A 25657-nucleotide genomic window follows, 5' to 3' on the forward strand; every position below is an offset into this window, starting at 1 on the left:
TCAAAACAAAGTCAACTAAAGACTCACCCTTTTGAAGAATCCCAACAGACAATGTACTGAGCAGTCAGACCCTGTAACCAAGTTCACTTTCTGGTGTGACGGTTGTCATCCCAGTTTTCGTCTTAACAACAGTTTGAACTGTACAAGTGTTCGACTTTGAGCTGCCGTAGTATTTCCATTACTCGTGAAAAGCTGCACAAATCAAATTCCCCCCTGAAACCGTTTTTGGTCGGGTTTCAAGGCGTCACGCGATATGCAGGAGGCCACAGTAGGGAGAGCAAAGCACATGGTACTTTACGGACTATTTTGAACTTTATAACAGATTGAAAAGGTTTCAATAAATTATCTGGTAATGGTGGTACAAATTGCATGATGTCAGAGTTCTGATGGTTTCAGTTGATCCCAGACAGCAAGTATCTGCCGTTATCATTCTTGTAGCCCCCGTCCAACATCTCCCTTGCTCATCTGCTTAGAGCTAACAAAAACAGACTGTAAGACAAGCAAATGCCTGGTGCTAACTGCAACCATGTGACGCCATGTGTCTGTAGCACTTTGTCCATACGCGGTGGGAAACAAGGACGGGAAATGCGCATCGGCTTAAGAATGATGTGATACGTGTGTGCTCACCGCCCCGTGAGCCCGAGCAGGAGGCAGCAGCTGGTAGCATTTGTTTTGGCCCTGAGTCCAGTAAGACTCAGACAAATTTCCTGGTTGATAACAACTGAGTTCTGTCACAACAAGCAGCAAAGGTTTTGGTAAAAGAGATCATAACTACTTTTTTGTAGATTTATTTGGTTTTTGTTTTAAAGCATTTGCAGCTGATCAGGTAGCTACAATTTGACTTAAAGGAGCTAAAACAGCTGTCTTGTGCAGATGCAGGATATGTCAAAGTCTATTTCAATCCACTGTTTTACTACATTTTTGCTTTTTTAAAATTGTTTTTTTTATTTCACAATCAGCTGTCTGTCCATTAATCTAAGTTCATTTGTTTGTGGACGAGGGTCCCAGACGTGTGTCTCCATTCTCTGGGAAATGTGTGTAGGCACTAAAACAAAATGGAGACATCAGCAAGACAGAAGCATGTCTAATTACAACCCAGCAGTGACAAATGGAATCAAAAGAAGCACAGGGCAATGACGTATTGAGGAAATGGACGTTAATGACGCCCTATAAACGCCACTGTAATGGAATTATTACTAGAGCAGGCTGCTGCATGTCATCAGATAATAGCGTCTTTGTATTTACACTTTGTGAAGCAGCATGTGGTTCATTGCCCAAGGTTAGTTTTTATGCTCTATTCCAACTATAAGCAATCGCATGTTTATGATCAAGAGGTAGCTCATGTTTCGTATAAGTGTGTGAAGAACCAAGCTACATTAAACACCGGATAAGATTGACTCTGGAGGATCAGTTTTATTGTATTAAAAAAATCTGTTACCGATTGAACAAATAGGTCAATGGAATAAATGTGTTGCATGTGATCATTTGAGATTAACCAGGTGATTCCAGTCATTTAAACCTGCAGGTCGTTCACGAGCGGAACCCTTCTTGGCCAGCAAAAAGTAAGAAATAAACAAAACAATAAGTGATGTGCAATCACTCAGATGCACACTTATATTTAGGCCAAAGGGTCAACGATTTATTGCAGCAAGTAGACGGTTTACTATGGGGAGAGATTTTGTAGGATAGGATTACAAAACATTCCTGGAGTGATGTAATGTTTTGAATGGCACTCATTATTGGACTTTATAAACCCGGTTCAGCTCGTTGCTGATGACGTGCTGTTCTGCTCGCATCCCTTTACATTTGAGAGAGACGAAGAACGCGACAAAACAGAGAAATTCAATGGATTGATTTCAGAAAAAAAAGAGGAAAAACCCTACGATCTCTCACGACTCTTGAAATCCCACCGGTGCTACATATGAGTGCAATGTTCCATGATTTCAGAATAAATATGGCTACTGCTGGTTATTTTGAGGCAATACAACATTATTAGAGCGCTGCAAATACACTAATCCTTGGCTAAGAATAAGTGCATATTTTCTCTCATTAAAATGTGCCAAAACCTTTGACTGGTTTTAAGAATATCATTGTGTATAAGGAGCAGTCAAAATGTAATATGCCCAATTGAATTTAACCTGATAAAAAAAAGAATATTTTTTTCAGGAATTTTCACCATTTCTCGTTTAAATACTTGTTAGAATTTCTTTTATTTTTTTTAAAGTGATGTTTAACCTCGCCCTCTTGTATTTGGAAATGATGTCATCAGAAGCAGAGAAGTGACTGTATCTCTTTGTTCTTGAGAGGTAGGGTGACGCTTCAGGCTCAAAGTGATGAGCCCATATCTCCTCCCCACTCTCCATACGCTTGAAAAAAAGATTCATCACCTTTGTGACACTCAAGGAGCTCCAAACAAGCTTCAAAACGGGCCTCCTTGTGCACATCTGTGAGTTGTCTGGGAACCGACCTGGCACAAACCTTTGCAAAGCCTAGTTGCTCTTTTTCTCTTTCCAAGTTTAACTGCTGAAGATGGTCTGTTGCTCTTTTGCTAGTCAGGGAGGTCACTCAATGCAGGGTCTTGTTCTTCGCCTTCAATCCTGGACACTTACTTTCTGATCGTGCTGCAGCTGATTGCGACTTCCCCATACACAGTTTGCAACCTTTTGAAAATGTTACGTGCTGCTCCCCTTCCAAAGCAAGAAATTCAATTACATCTCTCTGCTTCTGACGGGCATCCAACGATGATGTAATTTCCAAGATGACTGACAAGAACCCCGCCTGTGTGGAGTTTGCATGTTCTCCCCGTGCCTGCGTGGGTTTTCTCCGGGCACTCCGGTTTCCTCCCACATCCCAAAAACATGCATTAATTGGGGACTCTAAATTGCCCGTAGGTGTGAATGTGAGTGTGAATGGTTGTTTGTTTCTATGTGCCCTGCGATTGGCTGGCAACCAGTTCAGGGTGTACCTGCCCGATGATGGCTGGGATTGGCTCCAGCACTGCCGCGACCCTTGTGAGGATAAGCGGCTCAGAAAATGGATGCCCCCTTTAAACATACTGTAGGTGGAATGATTTTTCTTTACAAAGGCAAATCAATTGCTAAAAATCATCTTGCAATAATTTCATTGGAAAACTATAACTTGTACTGTATTTCCTTCCTTGCGTGCTAGTGGACTCCAACCTTGGGACGGAACATGGCCTCTTCCTTATTTGCTCCATAAAACTTGGCATGTTTGCATTGAACCAGAAGAACCTTGCTAGTAAATTCTTTCAAGTGATGCCACCTGCTGCAGCGGGTTCCAGACCCACTAAAAAAGGGGGCGCAGTGTAAAATCTTAATGAGCTGTCACTCTAGAATGGTACAGGAGGAGAAGCGTGATCCTAACCATAAACAATGTACAGGGCCTGGCTGCTCAGTACAATATTTGCGATACAATTTATCAATTACATACAAAAATGAATTTAACCAATCAGTAAAAAACGTAAACTACGTTTATTATACACTGTAATTAATGTTCGATGTGCTAACACCTAACTGTTCCCATTCCATTTCTTGTGTGTCATGCGTCTAGAAGGGTGACTAATTTTATTTTATTTTATGTTAATTTGAAAGTGGTTCACTGTTTTATGATGGTGAGAGATTGAGCCAGGAATGGATTAATTCTTTTCAAAATGTATTTCTAAATCAAAACCACTTCAAAGTGAATCAGCATGACAAAGCGGATTGTGTTTGACTATTGATCTTCCACTGTCGGGATTTCAAGATGATTGATTATTGATCATTTAGGGGAAGTCATCGGTTGTTAGCGGGGCCATCTGTGGAAAGCCGTGGAAAGCTGTTGATATTTCAGTGTGACTCAAAGAAAAATCAACATTGCATCTATGACAGGAGAATCCAGGCTCGACCCCAAACAGCAAGGTCAATTTTGGCCGACAAATTTAGCAGTATTCAACAAAATATGAGTCTTTGGCCTGTCATACTTGACGCACTTTGGAGAAGCTGGGAAACATAAAATCCACTGGCGGAAAGGTCGAAGACATGGGGCCAAACTGTAACGTCCAGCAATCCACGGGGACTTCTGCTTCATCGTAACTTTAAATCCATCACTTGCAGACAACATAGAGCCCAATAAGGCTTGAACGTTCCTGATAAGCTGAGTCCAAGAAAAATAGGCCCACTGATGTCATAGCAAACAGCCAGCATGAAGAGATAAAGCGATGATTGTTCTTTCACTGGCATGAACCCTAAATTGAAAAAAAATAAAATAAATAAATTAACACAAACTGCAGTAGGATTTTCTTTTTAAAAAAAAAATTTGCTGGATGCAGTGTCCATATTGCTCTCTGTAAAACCAAGCAAGAAACCCATTTATTTTCATCCATCCATCCATTTTCTGTACCGCTTGATTCGCACTAGGGTCGCGGGCGTGCTTGAGCCTATCCCAGCTGTCTTCAGGGCGAGAGGCGGGGTCCGCCCTGAACTGGTCGCCAGCCAATCGCATTCATTTTATATATTTTACATCCAAGCATGCTGATGCATTTTCAGTACCGTTTAGACGCTTCCCGGTTTCCGACGGTACCGACGTACGAGGTTTCGAGGATATGGACAGCATGGAATTAACTCATTTGTGGAGCGGCGGAGGAATAAGTCGTTAGGCAGCATTCCAAGGCACAATCAAATATTATGACAATGAACCTTTCTAGACTTTCTAGCGGGTCGTATGCAAGGACCATGACCTTCCCAAAAAATAAAAACAGTACAATGATTGATGAAAGATCTCAACAACCGATAATGAAAGCAAACTTCCAGGGAAAAACAAAAACAAAAAAAAATGACATTTTCAGAATGATGAAAACACAACAAGTTAAAATAAAAGAATGGAAAAGCAAGAACTTAAGAATTGCAGACGCCTTGGTCATAAGTCCCTAGTACAATAGTGGTGCATTTTTTTATGCTGCTGAATGCAGGCCTTGACTTGTGTAAAATTGCAGTGTACACACATTGCAATTCAATTTACATACAAATTACAGTACAGTACAGTTTACTGTGTGTCACAATCGTAGGAAGGGAGGGCTGTGGTAAACTGAGGAGCCCTGTACTTGTGACCAATTTAAATGTTGTTGTGTAAACATGCAGCCATAACAACCATTTTCATTCAAAAAAGGTGTAAACAGTTCCTTACAGTGTGGGAAAAAGGGATTACAATGAGTGGTGAGGTGTGTGTGTGTGTGTGTGTGTGTATGTGTGTGTGTGGATGGGGAGGGCATACGGGGGATCCTCAGAAATATGTTGCTCAGCTTGTGTGTCTATTTTTGACATGTTACATTCCTTTGCCCCCACGTATTCTCACCCATCTATAAGACATTTACAGCCATCTTTGATGCCCGGGCCTTGTAAGTTCGTACAGAGGCGGGCTTGTGGTCAAACACAGACATTTCTCAGGGTTCAGATGTCAGTTGCGAGTGAGACAGACAAACATGGGGGGAAAAAAAAAAAAAAAAGCAGAGAGAACCTAAAGTTAGAGCTGAGCTGTTTTATGGCGTACCTTCATGACGGCAGGTACCAAAAACTATCACCTGGCACCCAGGAGCAGGCTGCCAAAACCAAAACAGCCATAATGGAGTTTTCTAAAAGCTTCTATATCCATATACTGTATATGCTCTTTCCCAAAGCATTATGAACATTTTCTTACCGGTATAGGCTTTCCAAAGAGATGAGAATGTGAAGTCAAGCAAGCGGATTTTTTGCCAAATTTAACAACTAGTGTAGCACAAGAAACCAAATGAATACTTATTCGCCTTCGTAGTGTAATGGTTCACACACTGGACTTGACCTTATGCTAAGCCGCACCTGCAAAGTACAGACTGGTTATTGCAGGGTGGAACAGGTTTTAATCTTTCCCGGTGGCACTCCATTTAATTCAATGATACGTGTTATGATTTGTAAAGTTCATGTGTATATTCTGCTCTTTTAAATGGTAGTTTATGTGCTTGCAAGCCAATGTGCTTGGGGGAAACCTGCACATGTGACACAACTGTTATCCGGAGAGGTTGAAGCATTTCCATTTTCAAAACACAAAACTAATCTCCATAAAAGCAGTCTCTGGTAAAGCCATGCGGTCATCTAAATAGTTATTTGAATGCTTCAAAAACCAACTTGAGTCGTCGTCGTAAGTGGGCGTAAGAAGATTTGAGCCTTGCTTATTTGGCGCTTAGTAAGAGCTTTTGCGCGGCCCAGGAATCACGGAGGAAGGCTCCGACTCGCAGAAAATGTGTCCAGAGTGCAGCGGTGACATCTGGAGAAATGTACCATTCAACGGTGGAGAATATGCAAATTGTTATGTGGGATTATTCTATGTCCGCTTATCTTCCTTGAGCCTATTAGGGCCCAATCAAGGAGCTACCTGCCAGAAAACCAAGTACAATAACACAAGTGATACCTTTGTTCCACTCTTGGTTACTTCATTTCAAACACATTTAAAGCGGTAGCCTTACATTTATAAATGGTTGCAACCAAAACAAAAAATGAAGGATCACAGCTTAGACAACAAAACTTGCACTCTGGGATGGATTCCCTCCCTTCTTCTTTGTGGAGTCCAGCGCTATTGACCAAATACACGGCTATATGTTTCAGGTTATGTGGGGTGAGTACTGTACTATTCACCAACGGGCAACGCAGACACGATGGGAAAACTATATCACTGATATTGTATAATCACTGCCGTGTATGCAGTCAAAACAGACCAGGAATTTCATTTTGTCTCAAACCGAAACCCAGTGAGGGCACTCTTTGATCCGATTTATTGAATTAAACAACTCTGCTTATTTCTCTTTGGACAAGGGTGGAGCAGAGACCCTCTCCTAAACTTGTGGTGCAAAGTTGAAACCTTTTATTCAACAAAGCCTCAACAGAGGCAACAAAGGATTTTCGAGAAGTAATTTGACATTCTACGGACTCATTACTCAGCAGCTTTATGTGTAAGACGGCTTGATGTTAAGGGAGCGGGCTTCCCACCAAAGTAAACCGCTCATGACAAGTCACCAATTATTTTTCCCCCATAGCCAACAAAAATCAACTCAAGACATCAAAGACCGCCTCAAGACATCCAACCCCACTGCCTCTCCAAAATGAACCGTATTCCATTTCTTTTTTTTGTGCAACTCATTACGTACATTGCGTAAATCTGAAAGTAATTTAATTACTACTATGAATGAATGATGAAATAGTGTGTTCATCTGATTTTGGCACAGAGCGCATGGAAATGAAGGGATTCTAGTTGCCAAGCTGCAGGAGAGTCCAAAAACCTTTGGTGGTCCAGCTAGATCAAATTAGCAAAATATTGGAACCATGTGGGCAGAATGGTGAAACATTGGTCAGAACGTCGACCTCAAATTTCAGTGTTGTGTTCTGCGCATGCTTCCTGCCATGTTCCAAATAGCATGCATGTTAGGTTCACTGAAGAACCCCCCATTATAAAGTTGCCGCTCATGTACTATTGGACCGGAAAGATTTGGTGCCTCAAACTGATGGCAGTTTTGAAAATGTAATGACTATATTGTTACATGTTTAACTCTCTGACAGTGGCAATATAAACTGAGCATTAATATTTTGTAAAGGCAGAATTATCGGGACCTATTGGGGCCAGCGAGTTTACATTTACTGAGTTGTAGCTTTTCTCTGTACCCTAGTGTCTAAAAAATATATATATATACAGAAAAAAACTCATGCAGTCACATGAGTTGTACTGTATTTTTCATCCACATGCGGAGCCCTTGTGGCTTTCCCATGTGCTGCTGTTGATGCCAGCAAAGTAGCAATAACTGTGGGTGGAGGGCACAGTTTAGCCAAACGTGTGCGCTTTGATTGCTTCTGGAAGAGCAGACCGATGAGATTTAGTTACGTGTTGAATTGTCAAGCTTGAGTCACATTTTTCCTCCCGCGGGTATTAATAAGACTCACATCACCTTCTAAGATCTTCTACTTCTTCCTTGCGTCGTCCTCATTTTGTCCGCATTGGCATCGAAACTCAACTTTGAGAGGCCTTCATAAAGGGGGGAGCGGATGCATGGAATGATGAATTGTCGTGAAATAAAACGTTCCAAATGAAAAATACGCTTTTTAAAAGCGAGGGTACCTTTGAGCAGCATAGGCCCTGAAAAACACTAATTATTCTGCTGATCATTTTTATTAAGAAGGCTTGTGACAAAGTTCATTGGGTTCAGTGTGGATGGTGGGGCCAGCAATTGGAAAGGGAGGGAGCATCATCTGGGACCTTGAAGAGGTGGCACGTGAAAAAGATGTGTATGTGTGTGTGTGTGTGTGTACACGCAAGAGAGGGAGAAAAGCAGAGTGTATCTTGAATTTCCATTCATTTGTTTTGTCCCCTGCCTGTAGCGAAAATACACATTACAATAATCTGATTATGTGGGTTATAATAGAGGCGACATTATGGTCAGTGGCTGAAAATATTGATAACATGCGTGAGTATAACTCCAAATACTTTGCAGATGTAATCATGTAACGTGACCACAATACTGAGAGAGCTGTGTTGCAATATTCTATAAAAAGCATGCTTTGTTGCTAAATCGGTTATGAATTAGTAATTAAGGTTAAGCAAATTAAAGCCATCGGTTGAAGTGTTATTTGAAAGTATGCTCATTGTTTTCGGTGCAGTTTGCGGTTCTGTTGAATTGCACTATATGCGTCACTGTGAGGTGTTTCAAATATTTTGGGGACCCTGCAGGGGGACACACGATTTGAAGCTTGTGACCTTCAAAGCCAGTTACGCTTTAGAGTCTTTGAACAGAAGTCGTTCAAAATCAATAGGGTACAGAATGGCTGGCTGGCTGGCTGGCTGGATGGATGGACGGACAGACGGATTCCTTCTCTGCCTTGAAACGATTATTTAAGATTGTTTGGAAACGGCTGACAAGTTATCTGTTCTGACCAATCTGCCACTGGACTTTGCATAGAGGATCTGATGTCAAAATCAGTTGGGTGCTTCTTCTATAATATAAAGTGCTCACAAAAAGTTAGGCATATTGGACTTTTGGGTTAAATTTCAGTGTGAACCTAAATTACCCTGTAACCTTGACAGGTGAACTTAATTTGACCTTCTCAAAACGTTTGAATGCACATGTCCAGCTGTTTCAATACTCCAGTACTTTTTGCAAAATCTCTAACAAGGAGTTGAACGGCAAAGTTCGCAAAAGGTGTTTGAGCTATCATTCTACCAATACATTTCCTGGTTGAATTAGAATTGGGATTGAAACTGTCCTCTTCATCATGCTGTCCACATTTCGACATCAAGAGACCGAGACGACACCAAACAATTGCTCGACACTAGACTGGACGAGTCCCTGAAAGGCATAGAAGTGGATGTCCTTCGGGGAAAAACATTAACGAAAAAAATCTTTCCACTTTTTCTTAGAGAAGAGAAAGTAGATGTGCATTCAAAAGTTCAGTCAAGGTCATATGAAGTTAACCTGTAAAGGTTATGGTGCATTTTGGGTGATTCGGGAAATTTTACAACTCACAAAAAGTTAGGGATATGAGGCAGTCTGTTATGAACATTGAACACAACAGAAGATCAAGTGTAATAAATATGTATCCAATGCGACCTAGTGACTATGCTAAGGAAGTCCAACAGTGGCAAGCCGGAGCTGATACATATACCTGCATGGAGTGATATTCCTCCACCTGAAAAGTTCATCACTCCAAACAAAACTATGGAGGAAAAGAGAGCAGAGGAGGAGCAAAAAGAAAATGTAGACGTAGAGGAGGGAGAGAAGATGGGGGGGGGGGGGGGGGGGGGGAGCAGGAAATGTCTTCCTGCGTCACGTTGCTTTAATGCGTTCAGCAGCTGACAATGAAAATGATGACCCACAGAAGTGTTGTTTCCCCCTCGCTCTCGGCATCTTGCCCTGGAAAAACCACACAGCTTTAGCCGCACCACGAACAAGTGGATTCTTCGAAACACTGCACTTTAAAAGTCACCAATTCAGCTACTTCATCCATCTTTGGAAAGTTATAACAGCTGCACAATCTAAATGGGATCCAATATAAGGACTGGATAAAAAAAATAATAATAATAATAAAAAAAATAAAGCTCGCACAACGCATTTATTCATAGTGGATCGCGACAAATTTGAACTCAGTCAAGGAACAAAATGTGTGGAATTGCTTGGACGTTTATGTTTACACCAGTGGTGCTCACAAGGCGTATTTTCATGGCATCTTAGGATGCTCTGAGCCCTTTCTTCCTTTGTGCATTTTTGGATCATTGACAGATTCTGCAAAACTTAGGTCCAATATAGAAGAAAATTCCAATTTCGAGTTCATTACTTTTCTTATTAACATGGTTGTCGGAGGCCACGGGTTAGCACATCTGCCTCACAGTTCTGAGGACCTGAGTTCAAATCCGGCCTCGCCTGTGTGGAGGTTGGTTAACTGAAGACTCCACAGGTATGAATGTGAGTGCAAATGGTTATTTTGTTGATATGCGCCCTATGATTGGCTGGTGTACACCGCCTCCCACCCGCAATTAGCTGGGATAGGCTCCAGCATACCTGCGGTTCTGGTGAGGATAACCGGTGTAGAAAATAGATGGATGGATGGATGGATGGACATGGTCGCAGGTTGCAGTGGTGCTTCTAATATTTTGGGTTCCTTATATTAGCTATTTACAAACTATTAGACAAAGCTCTCAAGTATGATGCAGGGCAGTTGCACACCAGTTTAAACAACAACCACATTAATAAACACAATGTAAAAAAAAGCTTGCAAAATTCCTCAAATTTTCTAAGCGGAAAACTTTTCATGGGAATTAACTGGAATGAAGTAGAAATAGGCAAAAACGTGAGCGTCATTTTCGTTGTTTATGTTTATTCTACTCCAGTTTTTTTTTTGCAGTTAGTAAGAAACAAGTGTCATGAATTCACACGGCAGATGACCACTATTACAGATATACAATGTTGATATGTTTTTTTACATACACATTTTATATAAATATGTCATGTGATGATTGATCTACAGAAACAGACATCTTGTGGTAAGTTGGACTTGAAATGAATATATAACGCTCCTGCTATGTTGCTGGTCAAATTGACTCATTTGATAAGCGAGGAGTTTTTTTTTTTTTTTAGATGAAAAATTATGAATATATTTAATCTGCTGTTTTTTTCCATGTATTTATTTTTTTAATTAGACAGTCATAAAACGTAGAAATCGCCTTGTGTTATATTATTTGATGATGAAAGGTAGAGTGGGTCACATTGACCCATGAACCTTATTTGTAGGACACGTGCGCAAAAGGAGTGATGCTGTGGTTCAGGTGACACGGGGTGGGGGAGAGGGTGGTCTTCTACCTCCTCGTGCACTTCCTGCATCGTCCACTGGATAGACTATATAAACCCGCAGAGACCGACTTCTCCCGAAGACTTCATATAGTTTGCAAAGCTGCAGAAACTGCAAGCAAGGACGACTTCAGCCTTCTCTCATTTGGCCGCGCCGCGCAACAAAGGCAAGAGAACAATTTATTGCGCAACTGCAATCTAATTAACTGCTAAAGTGTGCTGAGACAACAAATCTTGCATTCGCTTTCATTGCAGATACACGGCCACGACGCGAATGACATCAACCCAGCAAACATGCAGCCTCACTTACTTGCATTAATCTTTCTGTGCGTGCATTGCGGAACAAGTGCGCGGGCAGTCACCGTCACCGCTGCGCTCTCCTCCGCCCTGCCTCCGGCCAATTGCAGCAGCGCGGGCGCCGGGATGGACGGCGGATCTTCTTCTAAAAGCAGAAGGAAGCGTTACATTAGTCAGACCGACATGGTGGCTATTCTTGATTACCACAACAAAGTGAGGGGCAAGGTGTTTCCCCCGGCGTCTAACATGGAATACATGGTGAGTGTCCATTGAAATCTCTTCATGCACCACCTTATATATATATATATATATATATATATATATATATCAGTGACTTGTCATTTTTCAGCAGTTTGGACCACCTAAGTAGTCAATTCCAAAAGGAAGCAGGGGTCATATGTCCTTGTGGGGTCCCACTGGCAAGAGTGATACGGATGCCTAACGCATTCATTTCAAGCAAAAGTCACATTGCTGGTCGTAATGTGCATTATAGCAACTCATCTTAAGGTCAATAAATCAGCGTAGAGCAAGTTGCGTGTTATTTGTTCAAAGTCATATTATGATGTTATATATCTATACTAAGTTTTAAAAATAAGGATTCCCCCCCCCCCCCTACATTTTACATTGTAACCTTAACACCTTTTTCAATAATAGTTTCTTTTAATATGTTTTAAAATAACATTAATTTTATAGGATAATACATATTTTATTAATATCATCCATACTTTATACATTGATTGGCTGGGAGTCGTCACATGATTCGTCAGCTCAACAGTGATGCATGTCCTGCTCATTGTGGCTCAAGTTACCAAATGTGATTCCTTCCTCTATTAAAAATCTGCTTCTGACTTGTGGCATTATTCATTACAAAGCTTTTGCGGAGTTAAATCATCATTGGGTGACAGCAAATCCTGACTGTTTGGGTATCTTACAAGCCTCCACATTGGGAAGCCGGCCAATTTTCCGTCAGCGCCGGGAAGAAGAAAAGGTCTCGTGGATCAAAGAGTTGCACGGCGGCTGCCAGTCCGCTGACTTTTCTTATGTAACCGTTGTGATGGATGCCTTATCTCACATCCGAGTGCTGAATGGAACTTAGATGGAGTGGCTCTTGTGTCTCTATTTGACCTGACTTGTGTCATGGTTTACATGTGTGCCTAGGTGTGGGATGACACTCTGGCTAAGTCAGCTGAGAACTGGGCCCACGTCTGCATGTGGGAGCACGGCCCTTCTCACCTCCTCAGGTTTCTGGGTCAGAACCTCTCCGTCAGGACAGGACGGTAGGTGAACTTTGAACTCCGCGCTGCCCCCGCCCCCGGCGACATCTGCTGCAGCGCTCTCAGCAGGGATGACGCTCCCTTGCAGTCACGGTCATTGCTTTGCAGGCCCCCTTCCTCCCCCCCCTTGCATGGCGACCCGGTGACTGTTCAAGGAATGCTCGTGTGACCCCTCAAATAAACAGAAGCTATGTTTTCAGGCTTGACAAAGAAGCATCCCTTGACTTTCCATGTGGAAAATCATTCATGGTCTCCAGTGCGTTGTCTATTGAGCAACAACTCATCCTAAATGTGGTTGCTCAAAGATGAATTTGCGAGCGCGACTTTCGGCTTTGTATACTCTTCTCACACAATCATTGTCATTTTCCATTGGAGAATGCTGCTATTGCATTGTTTAAAATAACAGTATGTAAAAAACTGATCTCAAAGGAAGATTCTATAGTTTAAAAAAAAAAAAAAAAAAGAAAAATTGTCACGTGGTGATACTGTCTGTATGACCTGAAAGCTGAAAAAAGCTGATCTTTTTGAAAAAAAATTAAATAAAAAAAATCAACCCTCTCTGACCTAACTGGGCATAGTGTGACAAGAATAGCCAATCGGAGACTGTAGAGACAGGAGGGGTGACCGAATAGTCATGTCAATCAAAGTTAAAAAGAAGGAATTGGACAGATCTCGATTTCAAATCAAGAGTAACGATATTTGATTCCATCCATCCGTCCATCCATTTCCTTTACCGCTTCTCCTCACTAGGGTCGCGGGCAGCTGGAGCCTATCCCAGCTATCTTCGGGCGGGAGGCGGGGTACACCCTGAACCGGTCGCCAGCCAATCGCAGGGCACATAGAAACAAACAGCCATTCGCACTCACATTCACACCGACGGGCAATTTAGAGTCTTCAATCAACCTGCCAAGCGTCTTTTTGGGATGTGGGAGGAAACCGGAGTACCCGGAGAAAACCCACCCAGGCACGTGGAGAACATGCAAACTCCACACAGGCGGGGGCGGGATTCGAACCCCCGGTCCTCAGAACTGTGAGGCAGATGCGTTATTATCGTGCCGTGGATTATTATTATGATTCATTTAATTTTGCCCCCCCCCCAAAGTTTAGTGAGCTGGGGGTATCCGGAGGGGCAGTGGCGGGAATTGAAAGTAGAGCTACATTGAAATGTAGCAAACTCCATAAGTCCATCATAAAATCTCATTTTAACAGTGCAGGCAAAGAGTCAGACACATAAAAATGTTAAGCAATGTTAATATTAAAACACGTGGAAGCAATTACGCTCAGTTAATGATGATACAATGCAAATGTGAGTTACCTCGCACATCTTAGTGTTTTAACATTCTCAAATGAAAAAAAAAATGGGTTTAAAAAAAAAAAAAAAAGTAAGAAAAAGCGCGAGTTAATCCTTTGTTGCTTGCCGAACTGAGTTCTCCTGTGTCGTCAAGCATGGCGGCAGTTTGAAGTCTGAATTTCCGTGCAGCTTGCGAGGCATATTGCGCGTTTCTTATACTTCTGTGTGAGGTTCCGATGGTCTTCTCTTCACAGGTACCGTTCCATCCTTCAGCTTGTGAAGCCGTGGTACGACGAGGTCAAAGATTACTCCTTTCCTTACCCCCGCGACTGCAATCCCCGATGCCCCCTCAGATGCTACGGCCCCATGTGCACCCATTATACACAGGTGGGCTCGCTGTTATTCACAAGCTATCATTAGGGCCCGAACGTGTGGCGCAAATGCCCTCTTGAAATTGCGTAGTTACTTGGGCGTTATTTATGATTCTTAAGCCAATTAAATAGCTATTTTGAAGGCTTTCGCATACTCAGAACCCACCAAATGTTGCTGTGTGTTCATCCTGTTGAAAGGTCACATTTGGAGGGGTTGCATGCATAACCCCCAAAAATTGGCTTGGCAGCGCCCTCTGGATTTTGAAGGGAAATTCAGTTTCACTGAGCAACATATAATTTGGTAGGCATGTCTATCACAAGTACGCCCACAAAAAAGTCTCGAGAAATTCTGCAGGAAACGACTGCCATTTTGAACAGTCAATTCTGGGGTTATTTGGCTCTTTTCCACAATGCTAACAAAAAGATTTTGTCCGTTTGCTCTTTGTCTGTTTGCTCAAAAGCTTAAACAGTTCCCGAACCTTTGCACCGCGCACCGGTTAGGAGTCGGCATTTTTCTCACGGATCGGCTTTGGTGGCGCGCAACTTCTGCTTGCTCCTTCGCCGTTCGTGGTGCGTCCACTTTGGGCGCGATGCAGGAGTGGGGGTCGGAGCTCCTCGATGAGAGTGGACTTTGAACTCCGTCAAAGTAGTTCTGCCTGTGTCGAGCAGAAACCCGCGAGGAGAAACCCGCGACTGTATCTGTATCAGAGTTCGTGGACGTTTTTTGTCATCAAGTCATGTAACGTGGGGATGCAAGGGCATGTCCATCTCTGCTATCATCTTTCATTATTATTATTGTTATTATCATCACAGAGGTTATGCATAAAATAACAATAGTTTTGTGTGTTCTGCAGATGGTGTGGGCGACCTCCAACAAAGTGGGCTGTGCTGTTCACACGTGCCACAACATGAACGTTTGGGGTTCCGTGTGGAAACGGGCGACATATTTAGTCTGCAACTACTCGCCAAAGTAAGTAGCTCTCAGGTTGCTCTGTGCCGCTTATACCAATGAACCCGTTAACCCGACGACGGCTATGCAACGGCTGCTCTAATCCCGTCACCGGGTCGGGCCGACCTGCGAAATGCCACCCAAGTCGCTGAGGAGATTCAGATAACCTTAATACGAGTCTGTGAATAGGCAATACTAAAGATCTTGAGAAGGAAAAGAAAAGGGTGGGGGGGGGGGGGGATTTGCCATTTTGGATTTATGGGCAAGGTCATTTAATCCCATTGGTTTGAAATATCTGTAAGGCACTCAGCCCATTGATGACCGACTCGTTTGACATGTGAGAGTCGACATGACCTGGCTTTTTGTTCTGCACCCGTCATTGCATATTAGCTCTATCCATCACTTAAGTCTGCTTTAACTACAGTTGCTATTTGGTTGTCGTAAGGCTGGACACACTACAAATGCAATATTCTGGATTTATGGTGCTGAGATTAAGCATGCTAAACACAAATCACGTTTGGTATTTTGGTGAACTCATACCAGTGTTGAGGATCTCAATTCGCCCAAAATGGTAAATGCAAATAGAGTAACCACAATTTGATGATAGATGGAGAGGGAGGGAGGAGAGAGAGAGAGAGAGAGAGAGAGAGAGAGAGAGAGAGAGAGAGAGAGAGATAGATAGATCACCACTTTAGATCCCTTTATGTAAGATCAGTTACTGTTAAGACAATATTGCAAAAATAGTTTCTTTTGCTTCAATAGTCGACACTGCTTTTTAAGCGTCACCTACTTTTTAGAGGACAGTTAAGACCACCACGGCTGAACATGCTTTTTCGCTCGCCTAAGTAATGTTAAAATAATGTTTAAAAAAATGGCAATATGGGTCATTTTCATATGATTTGATCAATAACGGTAAAGATAGCAATATTTTTATTCTGCTTTGGAATTTGGAGTGTTTATTTTTCTTTAAAATAATTATGACCTTTTGATGGATAACAACTGCCAATAATTCAAATGCAGTACTGATATCAGTAAAATCAATTGATTTTCAGCAGAAAACTCAGTGGTTGTTAATTTTTCCCGTAGTCGACCAATGATTAGTAGAATTTTGTCAGATGTCCATAGTGTGAACAAACATCGGAAGAAAAAAAAAAAAAATCCAAAATTCCTGATGTGCACAGTGATAGTAAGTAGAAGACAAGGACACACCAGAGTTAATGTTCCTGTTTCACAAGTAAAAGCATTCGCTGTTCCTGGTCTCGTTCCTGCCCATTTTCAGCGCGGATTCACACTCCCCGCCGTTGTGTCTTCTAGGGGCAACTGGATCGGAGAGGCTCCCTACAAAGTCGGGGTGCCCTGCTCCGCCTGCCCCCCCAGCTACGGCGGCTCGTGCAGCAACAACATGTGCTTCCCCGCTCTGAATACAAACTACCTGCACTGGTTCAAATAAACAAGGCCTGCCCAGCCACACGACCACAGAGACACTATTCTTATCTAAAGGCGGAAGGATTTGCACAGCCTGCGTGGACCAGTCTATTTTGTATATATGGCTTATTTAAAGACCCCAAGACACATTTGAAGGCAGCAGACAATTTTAACAATGTGTAGATAAACTGTAAATTAATGTAACTATACAAGACTTTTTTTTGTACTTGCCGTGACTGTTTTTTTTTTTTTTTTTTTTTTTTTAACTTTATATGCAGAATGGATGCTTAAAATCACACGCACACACATGCGCGGTGCGACGTACATTTACCATTGACAATGTAGCAATTAAAGGCCCTAACATCACGATAGCTGCTCTAGGCGCTCACTATGGTGCTATGCGGGCATCACACCTCCATGTTGTGTGCTCTGCCTTTTTTTCGGAATGTTGGGATATAACTTCAAACGGACGCCAGTATAGCAACACCACACGCTTCATCCTCAGGCTTTTGTCCTGTGAGGAATTGGCAAACGTGCACTTAGAACATTTAAATGTACAGTATAAATTTATTTTCTTCTTGTTTTACATTACAAATACCAAAACCTAAAGAAAAGTCAACAAGTGTTGGCTACACTGGCACTTCTGTGGTCAAAAGTCCACGTGTTTTCCCCTAAATTTGCAATTTAAAGCAGCTCTAATTTGGCTGTTTCACCCTTTCGTTTCAAATTGATGTTTTTAAAGCACAACATATCGGACTTTTTATCTGTTTGATAATCCCATGTGTTTCACTGTACATTAGTATATTTAATATTCATTTGTTTTGATGTATTAGAACGATCCAATGTTGTCTTTGTGATGCACTTTTGGAGCAAGACACTCAAGTGCACCTTAATTGTTTGTAAATGTCCAAAATGCCAAGAAAATCTGTTTTATTATTTTTTTGTATGTGTACATAATTATTTTACCTTGACTATCCTTAAACTACAATTAATGTATAAGTTATTCATTTTTATATTGGGAAATATTTAATTGGTATTCATTTTTTGTATTGTTTTATGAAAGGATTGTACATACATATCACGAAACAATTAACAGTATGCAGTTCATTGGCAATTAAGCACTAGCACAATATTGGCAAATGCCTTTATTATTATTTTTTAATGTAAAGAAAAGAACACATTTGCAGCATAACTGATCAATTCAAAAACAGTGAACATTGCTGTGACTCAAACAAAACAGAAAATGTTCGGCACTGATTACAAGGCATTTATGCAATGAACTGCCCTCTTGCTTTTGAAGTTGTTAATAAAATATTCTGAAATGGGTCTGAATGTGTGGTGATAACCATAGAACAGGAAATTGACGTTATTGCACACTTTGGAAATTGGGTACAATTCAATCAAATACATACATAACTTTTATAAAGCAACTACTAACATGAAGAGCATGTACCTGAAAGCAATTGGCAAAGCACCAGATGTGTACAAATGCTGCTCGGGGACAGAAATATACTATACGAAGAACACATCTATGAGTTCTGACTTGTCCACCTAATGAATGAAGTATTATTCAAACCGACAAACTGGCAATACCTACAAAATGCCAGGAGGTTCCCGTATCAAACACAAAAAGTAATTTATTTCGACAACTTTAACTTATCCATCCGTTCATTTTCTATAGCACTGTTCCCATTAGGCACTTCTGAGTATAGTATAGACAATTCAATCCTGACATGCAGGCTATTCATGGTTGATGGAAACTGATCCCTGAAAAGCGACAATTTGCGAGTAATTACCCCACTCAAAAAAGGGTTATAATTGCCTGTAGATACCACAAGATGGCAGCAATGCACAATTTGTGTTTAAATGAAACTCTTCAACTCACTTCAACATAGGGACTGAGTCCTACCGCGAAAAGGCACGATTCGTAAGTATTTGCCCCCACCCAAAAAAGGTTTGTAATTGCCTATAGAGGCCATAAGATGGCGGCAAAGTACTATTTTTGGCTAAATGAAACTTTTCAACTCACTTTAACATAGGGGCTGAGTCCGACTACGTAAATCGACAATTTGTGAGTGATTGCCCCACACAAAAAGGTTTCAAATTGCCTGTAGCTGCCACAAAGCACTATTCAGGTCTGAATGAAACTCTTCAACTCACGTCAACGTAGCTACTTCACATCAAGATGCCACAAGGTGGCAGCAAAGCACTATCTTTGTCTGTATGAAACTCCTCAACTTATTTTAACATAGTTCCTTGACACCAAAATGCCATAAGATGGAAAAAAAGATGGAAAGTAATACCCTGAACCTCAGACGCAAACAAGCCAACCACAAGATCATCATGCTTCCCAAACTTTAGCTCACAGTTGTTCAAATTTAAACAACTCTCCTCCCTCTTCACACCCTGTACGCTTCGTATGAACCAGCTATCATTTAAGGGAGAGTGTTTTTGTTTTAGTGTAGTTTATGATCCGTATTATTTAGAGGTAAAAGGTGATAAATTGAAGACAGAGTATTGTTTTTGTCTATTATCAATGGTAAATTTCCTTTCATACTTGATTGACAATGAAAAGTGTTCAAATGTTACTCCCCTGTACAGTATATACTCTAAGTGTCCTGGAACGAATCAGGTTCAAGCTGAAAGGTTCCACTGTATCAAAATTAACATTAAACAGTCCAACATCCTGCGTGGGAGAGAAAAAAGCGGAGTGGAAACACGGGCAGGTTTCAAGGGAGCCTCTTGTCTGAGTTTGTCCAGGGAAGGCATTGACCTCAAAGCTGAGCGAGGCGGGGAGCAGAATGGAATGTAAGACGCTGTAAAGAGCGAGTACAGTATGTCTGTCACCTCCAGGCACACAACGCATAAAAAAGGGACATTTTCTTGAAAGCATCACCATTTTAAGTGCACCTGAAGACAATGAGGAGGAAAATAGTAGATGCTTGGTTTCAATGTGTAAAGATTTGATGTTTTTTCCAGATGTTTCTGCTTTTTTTTTTTTTTTTTTTCTGTCTTCTTCTCCCCCGTATGGGATCGCAAGGCATGCGTCTGGGTCAGCCTGAGAGTTGGCCCTGATGTCGGCAGACTATCAAACAAACAAACAACTCAGTGAAATGTTTTATTCATTAACCGAACACGTGTGAGCCCAGGTGCTCAAAAGACATCTGCCAAGGTCGGAATGTAATACACTCACGGAGCTTTACGCAAAACTTTGCATCGTATGAGTGATATAAAGCATTTCCTGCACTTCAGCACGAGACTTTAACAATCCCTGGAATCAAGCGAGCGAGAGATTTTGAGGAATTGGCGACTTTGCATTGGAAAGCCAAACAAAGGATTGACGATTGATTGATTCAATGTACAAACCTGCTGCAGATCGACAGAGGACATACTACGCAGTTGTACAAACACAATCCAGAGGCCAACTAGTAGCATAATAATGAGCTTTAACCCTGTTGTTTTATTAATTGGTGATTTCCTAAATCTCAGCTAGTTGTACGCTTTGTAATTTCCAATACGTTTTACGTTTTTTGCCTCATTTACTGGATGCATTGTTACTTCCATCAGTTTTTGCCACAGATATAAAATACTCATTCATTTTTATTTTTAACCCTTCAAATTCCTGTTTGTTTGCACATTGCGCAACAATTTCTGTTGCTTATTTTTGAGTAGCGGTGCAATCTTTTTTTTTTTTTTTCTTACAAAGTAGTTTTGCTAATTGTACAGCCAGCATCGGAAGCTTCCAATTCTTAAATTAAAATGTAAGTCTTCTCCATGTGGCAAATCAAAATTGCATCATTTATTTCCCCCATTGGAGTGCGATTTGAGGTTTTGAGAAACCAAAACAATATTACGTGACACTGCTCACTTGTCCAACAATGGATACATGATGTAACGTAGCGGAAGAAGAAAGTGCTTTGCTCGAGTCCGGGAGGTTGAAGCATGCAAAGTGTGTTCATAAGGAACTGAAAGCAGACCTCGACTGGCGGATGATGTAAAACTGGCTCGGGAGGAGATCACAGATCTGTGGCGTGAAGTGGGCATGTGGAGACCTCCCCACCTCGATTATTCAAGTCCGTGTAACCCCCCCTTCGCAAATTGATGCCTTCAACCTTCAATCCTTCCGGCATGGCTGTGTAGGAAAGGCAAGAATCCAATTGATTTTGCATCATCTCTGATAAGACGGCTGTGGCCAAAAGGTCAAGTCAGTACATGTTCGCGATATTGGTCCTAAATTCCAAGATGTCTTTAAATTGTCAGGCATTCATGGGCATCTCAGAGCAAGAACCCTACTGATTTTGAATAATATGTGCCACACTATGGCTGCGATTGGATGTCTTTTGAATTGATAATATGTTCCGCAAGAACAAGAGTGAGTGAAGTTGTTACGCATCCACCAAGAGGCCCATGTTTTCTACTCTTGACGTGTTACACAGAAAGCCATCACATGTACTGTATTTATGTCCCTCACTCGAATATGGAGTAATGTGCCTGCATTCACATGATTGTGTTGACATATGTGCTGCCCAGAGGCTGATGTAAGCCACTTGAAACGTGTTTTGGGAACCTCCTCCAATGTTGGCACGTACATGTTAAAGCCTTTGCGACCATAAATCTCTCGGAGCGGCCCAGTTAACGGTTGGGGCACGTATTTGCACTCACGCTTCTTTTAAGATGGATGCCACTGACTTCAAACAAGGCATAAAAATAAAGGTTTTTCTCGCGCACAAATCACTTGGAGGGTCTCAGGTGTCTATTTTTGTCCGTCGACCTTTTTTTGGTTAGGACATACCGCCCTAACATTCGGGAAAGTGTACGTGACTGACACACACATGCAAGAAGGCATTTACAAACTACAACACCAAGTTGGAGATGTTGTGGCCACTTTTCTTGTCTCGTGGCTTGATCTTGGCAATGTAAACTCATCACATAGTCTGGTGCATTGGCAATGCGTAAACAAGGCATATTTGGAATACCCAAGCACGGATATTCCATTTTATTTTAAGGGCATGAGATGGAATCAGGCCTTAAAACTTCTATCGTCTACTTTATATTCACCCCATTTATGGCTTAAAAGGTTATTATACAGTGCAGTTTACAAGTCTTTGGCCAACATTAAACTCGTTGGTTGAGCAATGCTGTACAATCAGAGAACACAAAAAGGGGAGATAATTATAAACAGAGTGGAGTACAGTATAGCGGTATAGTTGTATAGCAGGCGGTGTAAGTTCTGGGACACAGGTCAGCCTCTGGCCTTATGCCATAGCAATAATCCTACCGGTCCGACAAAACTTGTTTGAGGCCAGCACACTGAACTGCAAACTATTTGCGGGGGATTGGGACTAAGCCCTGCTGCACTTACAAAACTCCCAAAGTAATTGATGCGCAACTAAAAAGGTTTATAACTGCTTGTAGAAGCAACAAGATGGCGGAAGGCAATACTTTCATATTAGGCAGGGCTTTGACCCGAGTACAAAAACAGCAAATATGAAGGTTAAAAAAAAAAAATTCACATTAGGCGACAAATATTTGAGATCTCAGTGGGGGGTCAACTGCAACAACGCCCTACAACTGCGCACATGTGCAGAAACTATCCGCAGTAAGTCCAAATGGCGTCTGTCATAACAGGCTAAAAATTGTGAAACATTTTGTATTTTTTGAAGTACATACGGGTGGCAGTTGCAGTAGTATGATAGTCCAATACTTATTATGATTTGAATCTGAAAATGTTGATTCGATGATCGCTTTTCCACGCCCGCTCGATTCACAAGTCGAGACACCACCGATTCGTGTGCAGCCCAACGGAGCACTATCGATGAAGAGTAGCAGCTCACGTTTTTAAAGCAAAACAAGAAGGAATGTGAAATCAATAAGGCACGCAATGTACTGTATACAGTATAGAGGGCAGCCAGTTGGCAGCAAGCTCAACCTAATGTTATCGATTATGGGTCTTTGGGAGAGATCCACTCGGTGATATTGCAGTTATTGTATATATTGTCAGTACAGGATTTTTGAAACATCAAAACTACAGCACTTAACATGTAGTACAGCGCTTCGAGAAGACGACTACATGACGAGAATCTAGAGCTGACCACTGAGGTCTAAGAACACACACTGAACCAAAGGTGGGCAACATTCCCTGTTTACCCTCCGTACTCTTTGTCTTGGACGAGGCCCTACCAGCCTCTTTACAGTACGGGGCCCAGCAGGGACATCAGACTTCGACGTGGGCCAACATCATCATCGTCAGAGCTGGGAAAGCGAGGCCTTAATCAGATGGGCTTCCCTCCTCCACTTTTTTGTATTTGTTTTTTTGGGTCAACAAGTTTATTGAAGCTTTGAAACAAAAACGGTGCCGACTTCTCATGATGCGTTGCAGCATTATTCAAAACAGAGCAGCATTCATAACAGACATTTTTACGAGATCAGGTCACAAAAACACTTCTATTACACTTGATCATATTAACTTATTATACTATCAAAAATCAGGCCAATACATTTGTTAAATCAAATATGTTGTCCAACTATTTGAAGATGTCGTTATCTGCAGACTGATCTAATGAATCGTTGTCACACACAGCAATGGCACTAACACCATAAACATTCCGCTTTTGCCCACATGACCACGATAAAAAAGAGGAGTGCTACTAAAATGAAATCAATTCATACAATAAAATAGCTGAATAACATTGATTTTCAGCAGATTCCTCAATGTGAAGATTCAAGACAACATCATTTAAAACAGTGCATAATAATAAAATAACTACATAAAATAATAAAGACTGAAATCATTGATCATTTTTTTCAGCTTGGCTTTATTATTATTTTTATTTTTTGGTGTGTGCGTCACAACATACAGTACCTGTTTTGAAGAACACTGACACATAGCGGTAGTCTGAGGTTTATGCGCAGAAGTGCTTTGCTTTTATTATTCGAGTCCACAGCAGCTTGACATACTGTAAGAGCCAACAGCGCTCTCTACTGGTATAATATTACTACTGCAGCCTTTTCTATCAGAGACCCTGTGGACCATTCAATGGGATCAGCTATTATGTGACAGTGTGCGAAAATGTGGCATTTTGCCGGAACCTTGGCTTCTTCTTTCATGATTACATTTAAAAAAACAAAATGATGCTTTATGGGTGCTCTAGTTCATTCAAGGACAGTATTAGTAGGTATACACATATCAGATCAGATCAAATTTGAGCATTTCGCTCACTTTGCGATCATGGTAAGTGCCCAATTAACTAATTAACTAAATTAAGACTATACTAAGCAATTATCCTGTGGTGTGGGGCGGGGTGGACTAAGAAAATGGTCGTCGTCGTCCCCCCCTCCCTTCATAATCTGCACACAGAACGGTCGGGCCGACGACTGTAAATGTTAAACGCGTTCAATACTTCCGAGTTCTGTCGTGATTAACCGTGTCTCCAAAATGGAGACTGCAGTTACATCTTTTGACCGCAAGAGGGTAGAGGCAACTAAACCATGTTGTGTGAATCTGAGACAGCCAGCCCTGCTGAAAGTCTCATCTGCCAGATGACCTTGATGTCCTTTACTCTCACGCTCACCCAAAGCCTGTTCCGAAAAGCGCTGACCTCAGTCCAACCCAAAACATTATTTACAGAGCGCTGGAGCAGATAAGGCTGGCCATCAAAAGTTTGCTTGAAGTTGTTGTGTCTGGCACAGATGATGCTTTCTGCAGGGTTCATGGAGTTCCACGCAGGAGGAGGAGGCGATGGAAGGGCTTAACAATGGCGAAATGCAGGAGATAAACAAGGTTTAATTTGAGTTCATTTGAGCTATTCGAGGATGCATCGTAGTGGAACCTTTTAAAGGTGAACACAATCTGTTGTGGGAACCTTGTCGACCTCAAATCTGTGACATTTACATACACAAAATATGGGGGAAATTCAAAGTTAAGCACTCAAGAGGGACAATTTGGAGTTCAATGTACATTCTTGTATGATGGGAATATGCACCCCCACTGCCTCTAGTTACCGCTACTTCCTATCAGTGTTCTGTACAAAAACAAAACTACAAAAAAGCCCTTTAGGTGCTGACTGAACCTCGATCTCACGAGATATGCTGACGCTGAGGTCTCGGCTGATGGGATGCACGACTGTGGTTGTGGTTCAGAAATTTTTGTGCAAGTTGAAACCGTGTTTTAATTGTGTTCTGAATTGCTGGACGGAGCGAACCTCTCGATTTTGGTTCGGATTTGTGTTATGCAGGCCGGCGCACAAACATGAATGCACCGTGGCGCTAATTCTACCACAGATGAAGGAGCGTTTTTGGCTTCTTCATACTTTCCTCCGGGGAATGCAGAGCAAATTCAGAGTGTTGCTATTTTGACGGCTGTGGTGTAAGGGGAGAAACCTGCTTCCTTGTGAGTGCGCTTCTACTGACTCATATTTTCAGAAGTAGGTTAAATAGCTGAGGTCAACCAGGCATGAAAGGTTTAGACAGATATTGTCGATGAAAAATGATATCATGCGTTTACTGAAGACAGAGACGAGTGTCCTCAAGTGCCGTACGATGTCCCGAAAGTTTTCCGTGAAGCCTGTCTTGTTTCTTCTGATGGAAAGTCAGCATATACACTGAGGCCCCACGGTTAGCAATTGTTTCCACATCTGCCACATGACAAAAGACAAAATGTGCCCGTTTCCATTATGTTACTGGAATTTGCTCGCGTGT

The 25657-nt window shown here is 41.7% G+C and overlaps 1 protein-coding gene across 1 annotated transcript; it reads left to right on the top strand.

Moving 5' to 3' along the window:
* The first annotated feature begins 11438 nt into the window (after positions 1-11438).
* Positions 11439-18286, top strand: LOC133396503 (peptidase inhibitor 15-A-like). Its single transcript, XM_061666437.1, has 6 exons — positions 11439-11520; positions 11609-11908; positions 12809-12927; positions 14470-14602; positions 15441-15556; positions 16850-18286. Exons 2-6 carry the CDS (start codon positions 11648-11650, stop codon positions 16983-16985), a joined length of 765 nt encoding a protein of 254 aa, XP_061522421.1. The 5' UTR covers positions 11439-11520; positions 11609-11647; the 3' UTR covers positions 16986-18286.
* The last annotated feature ends 7371 nt before the right edge of the window (positions 18287-25657 follow it).

This window comes from Phycodurus eques, chromosome 21 (assembly GCF_024500275.1).
Source record: "Phycodurus eques isolate BA_2022a chromosome 21, UOR_Pequ_1.1, whole genome shotgun sequence".
Classification (NCBI taxonomy): Eukaryota; Metazoa; Chordata; class Actinopteri; order Syngnathiformes; family Syngnathidae; genus Phycodurus; species Phycodurus eques.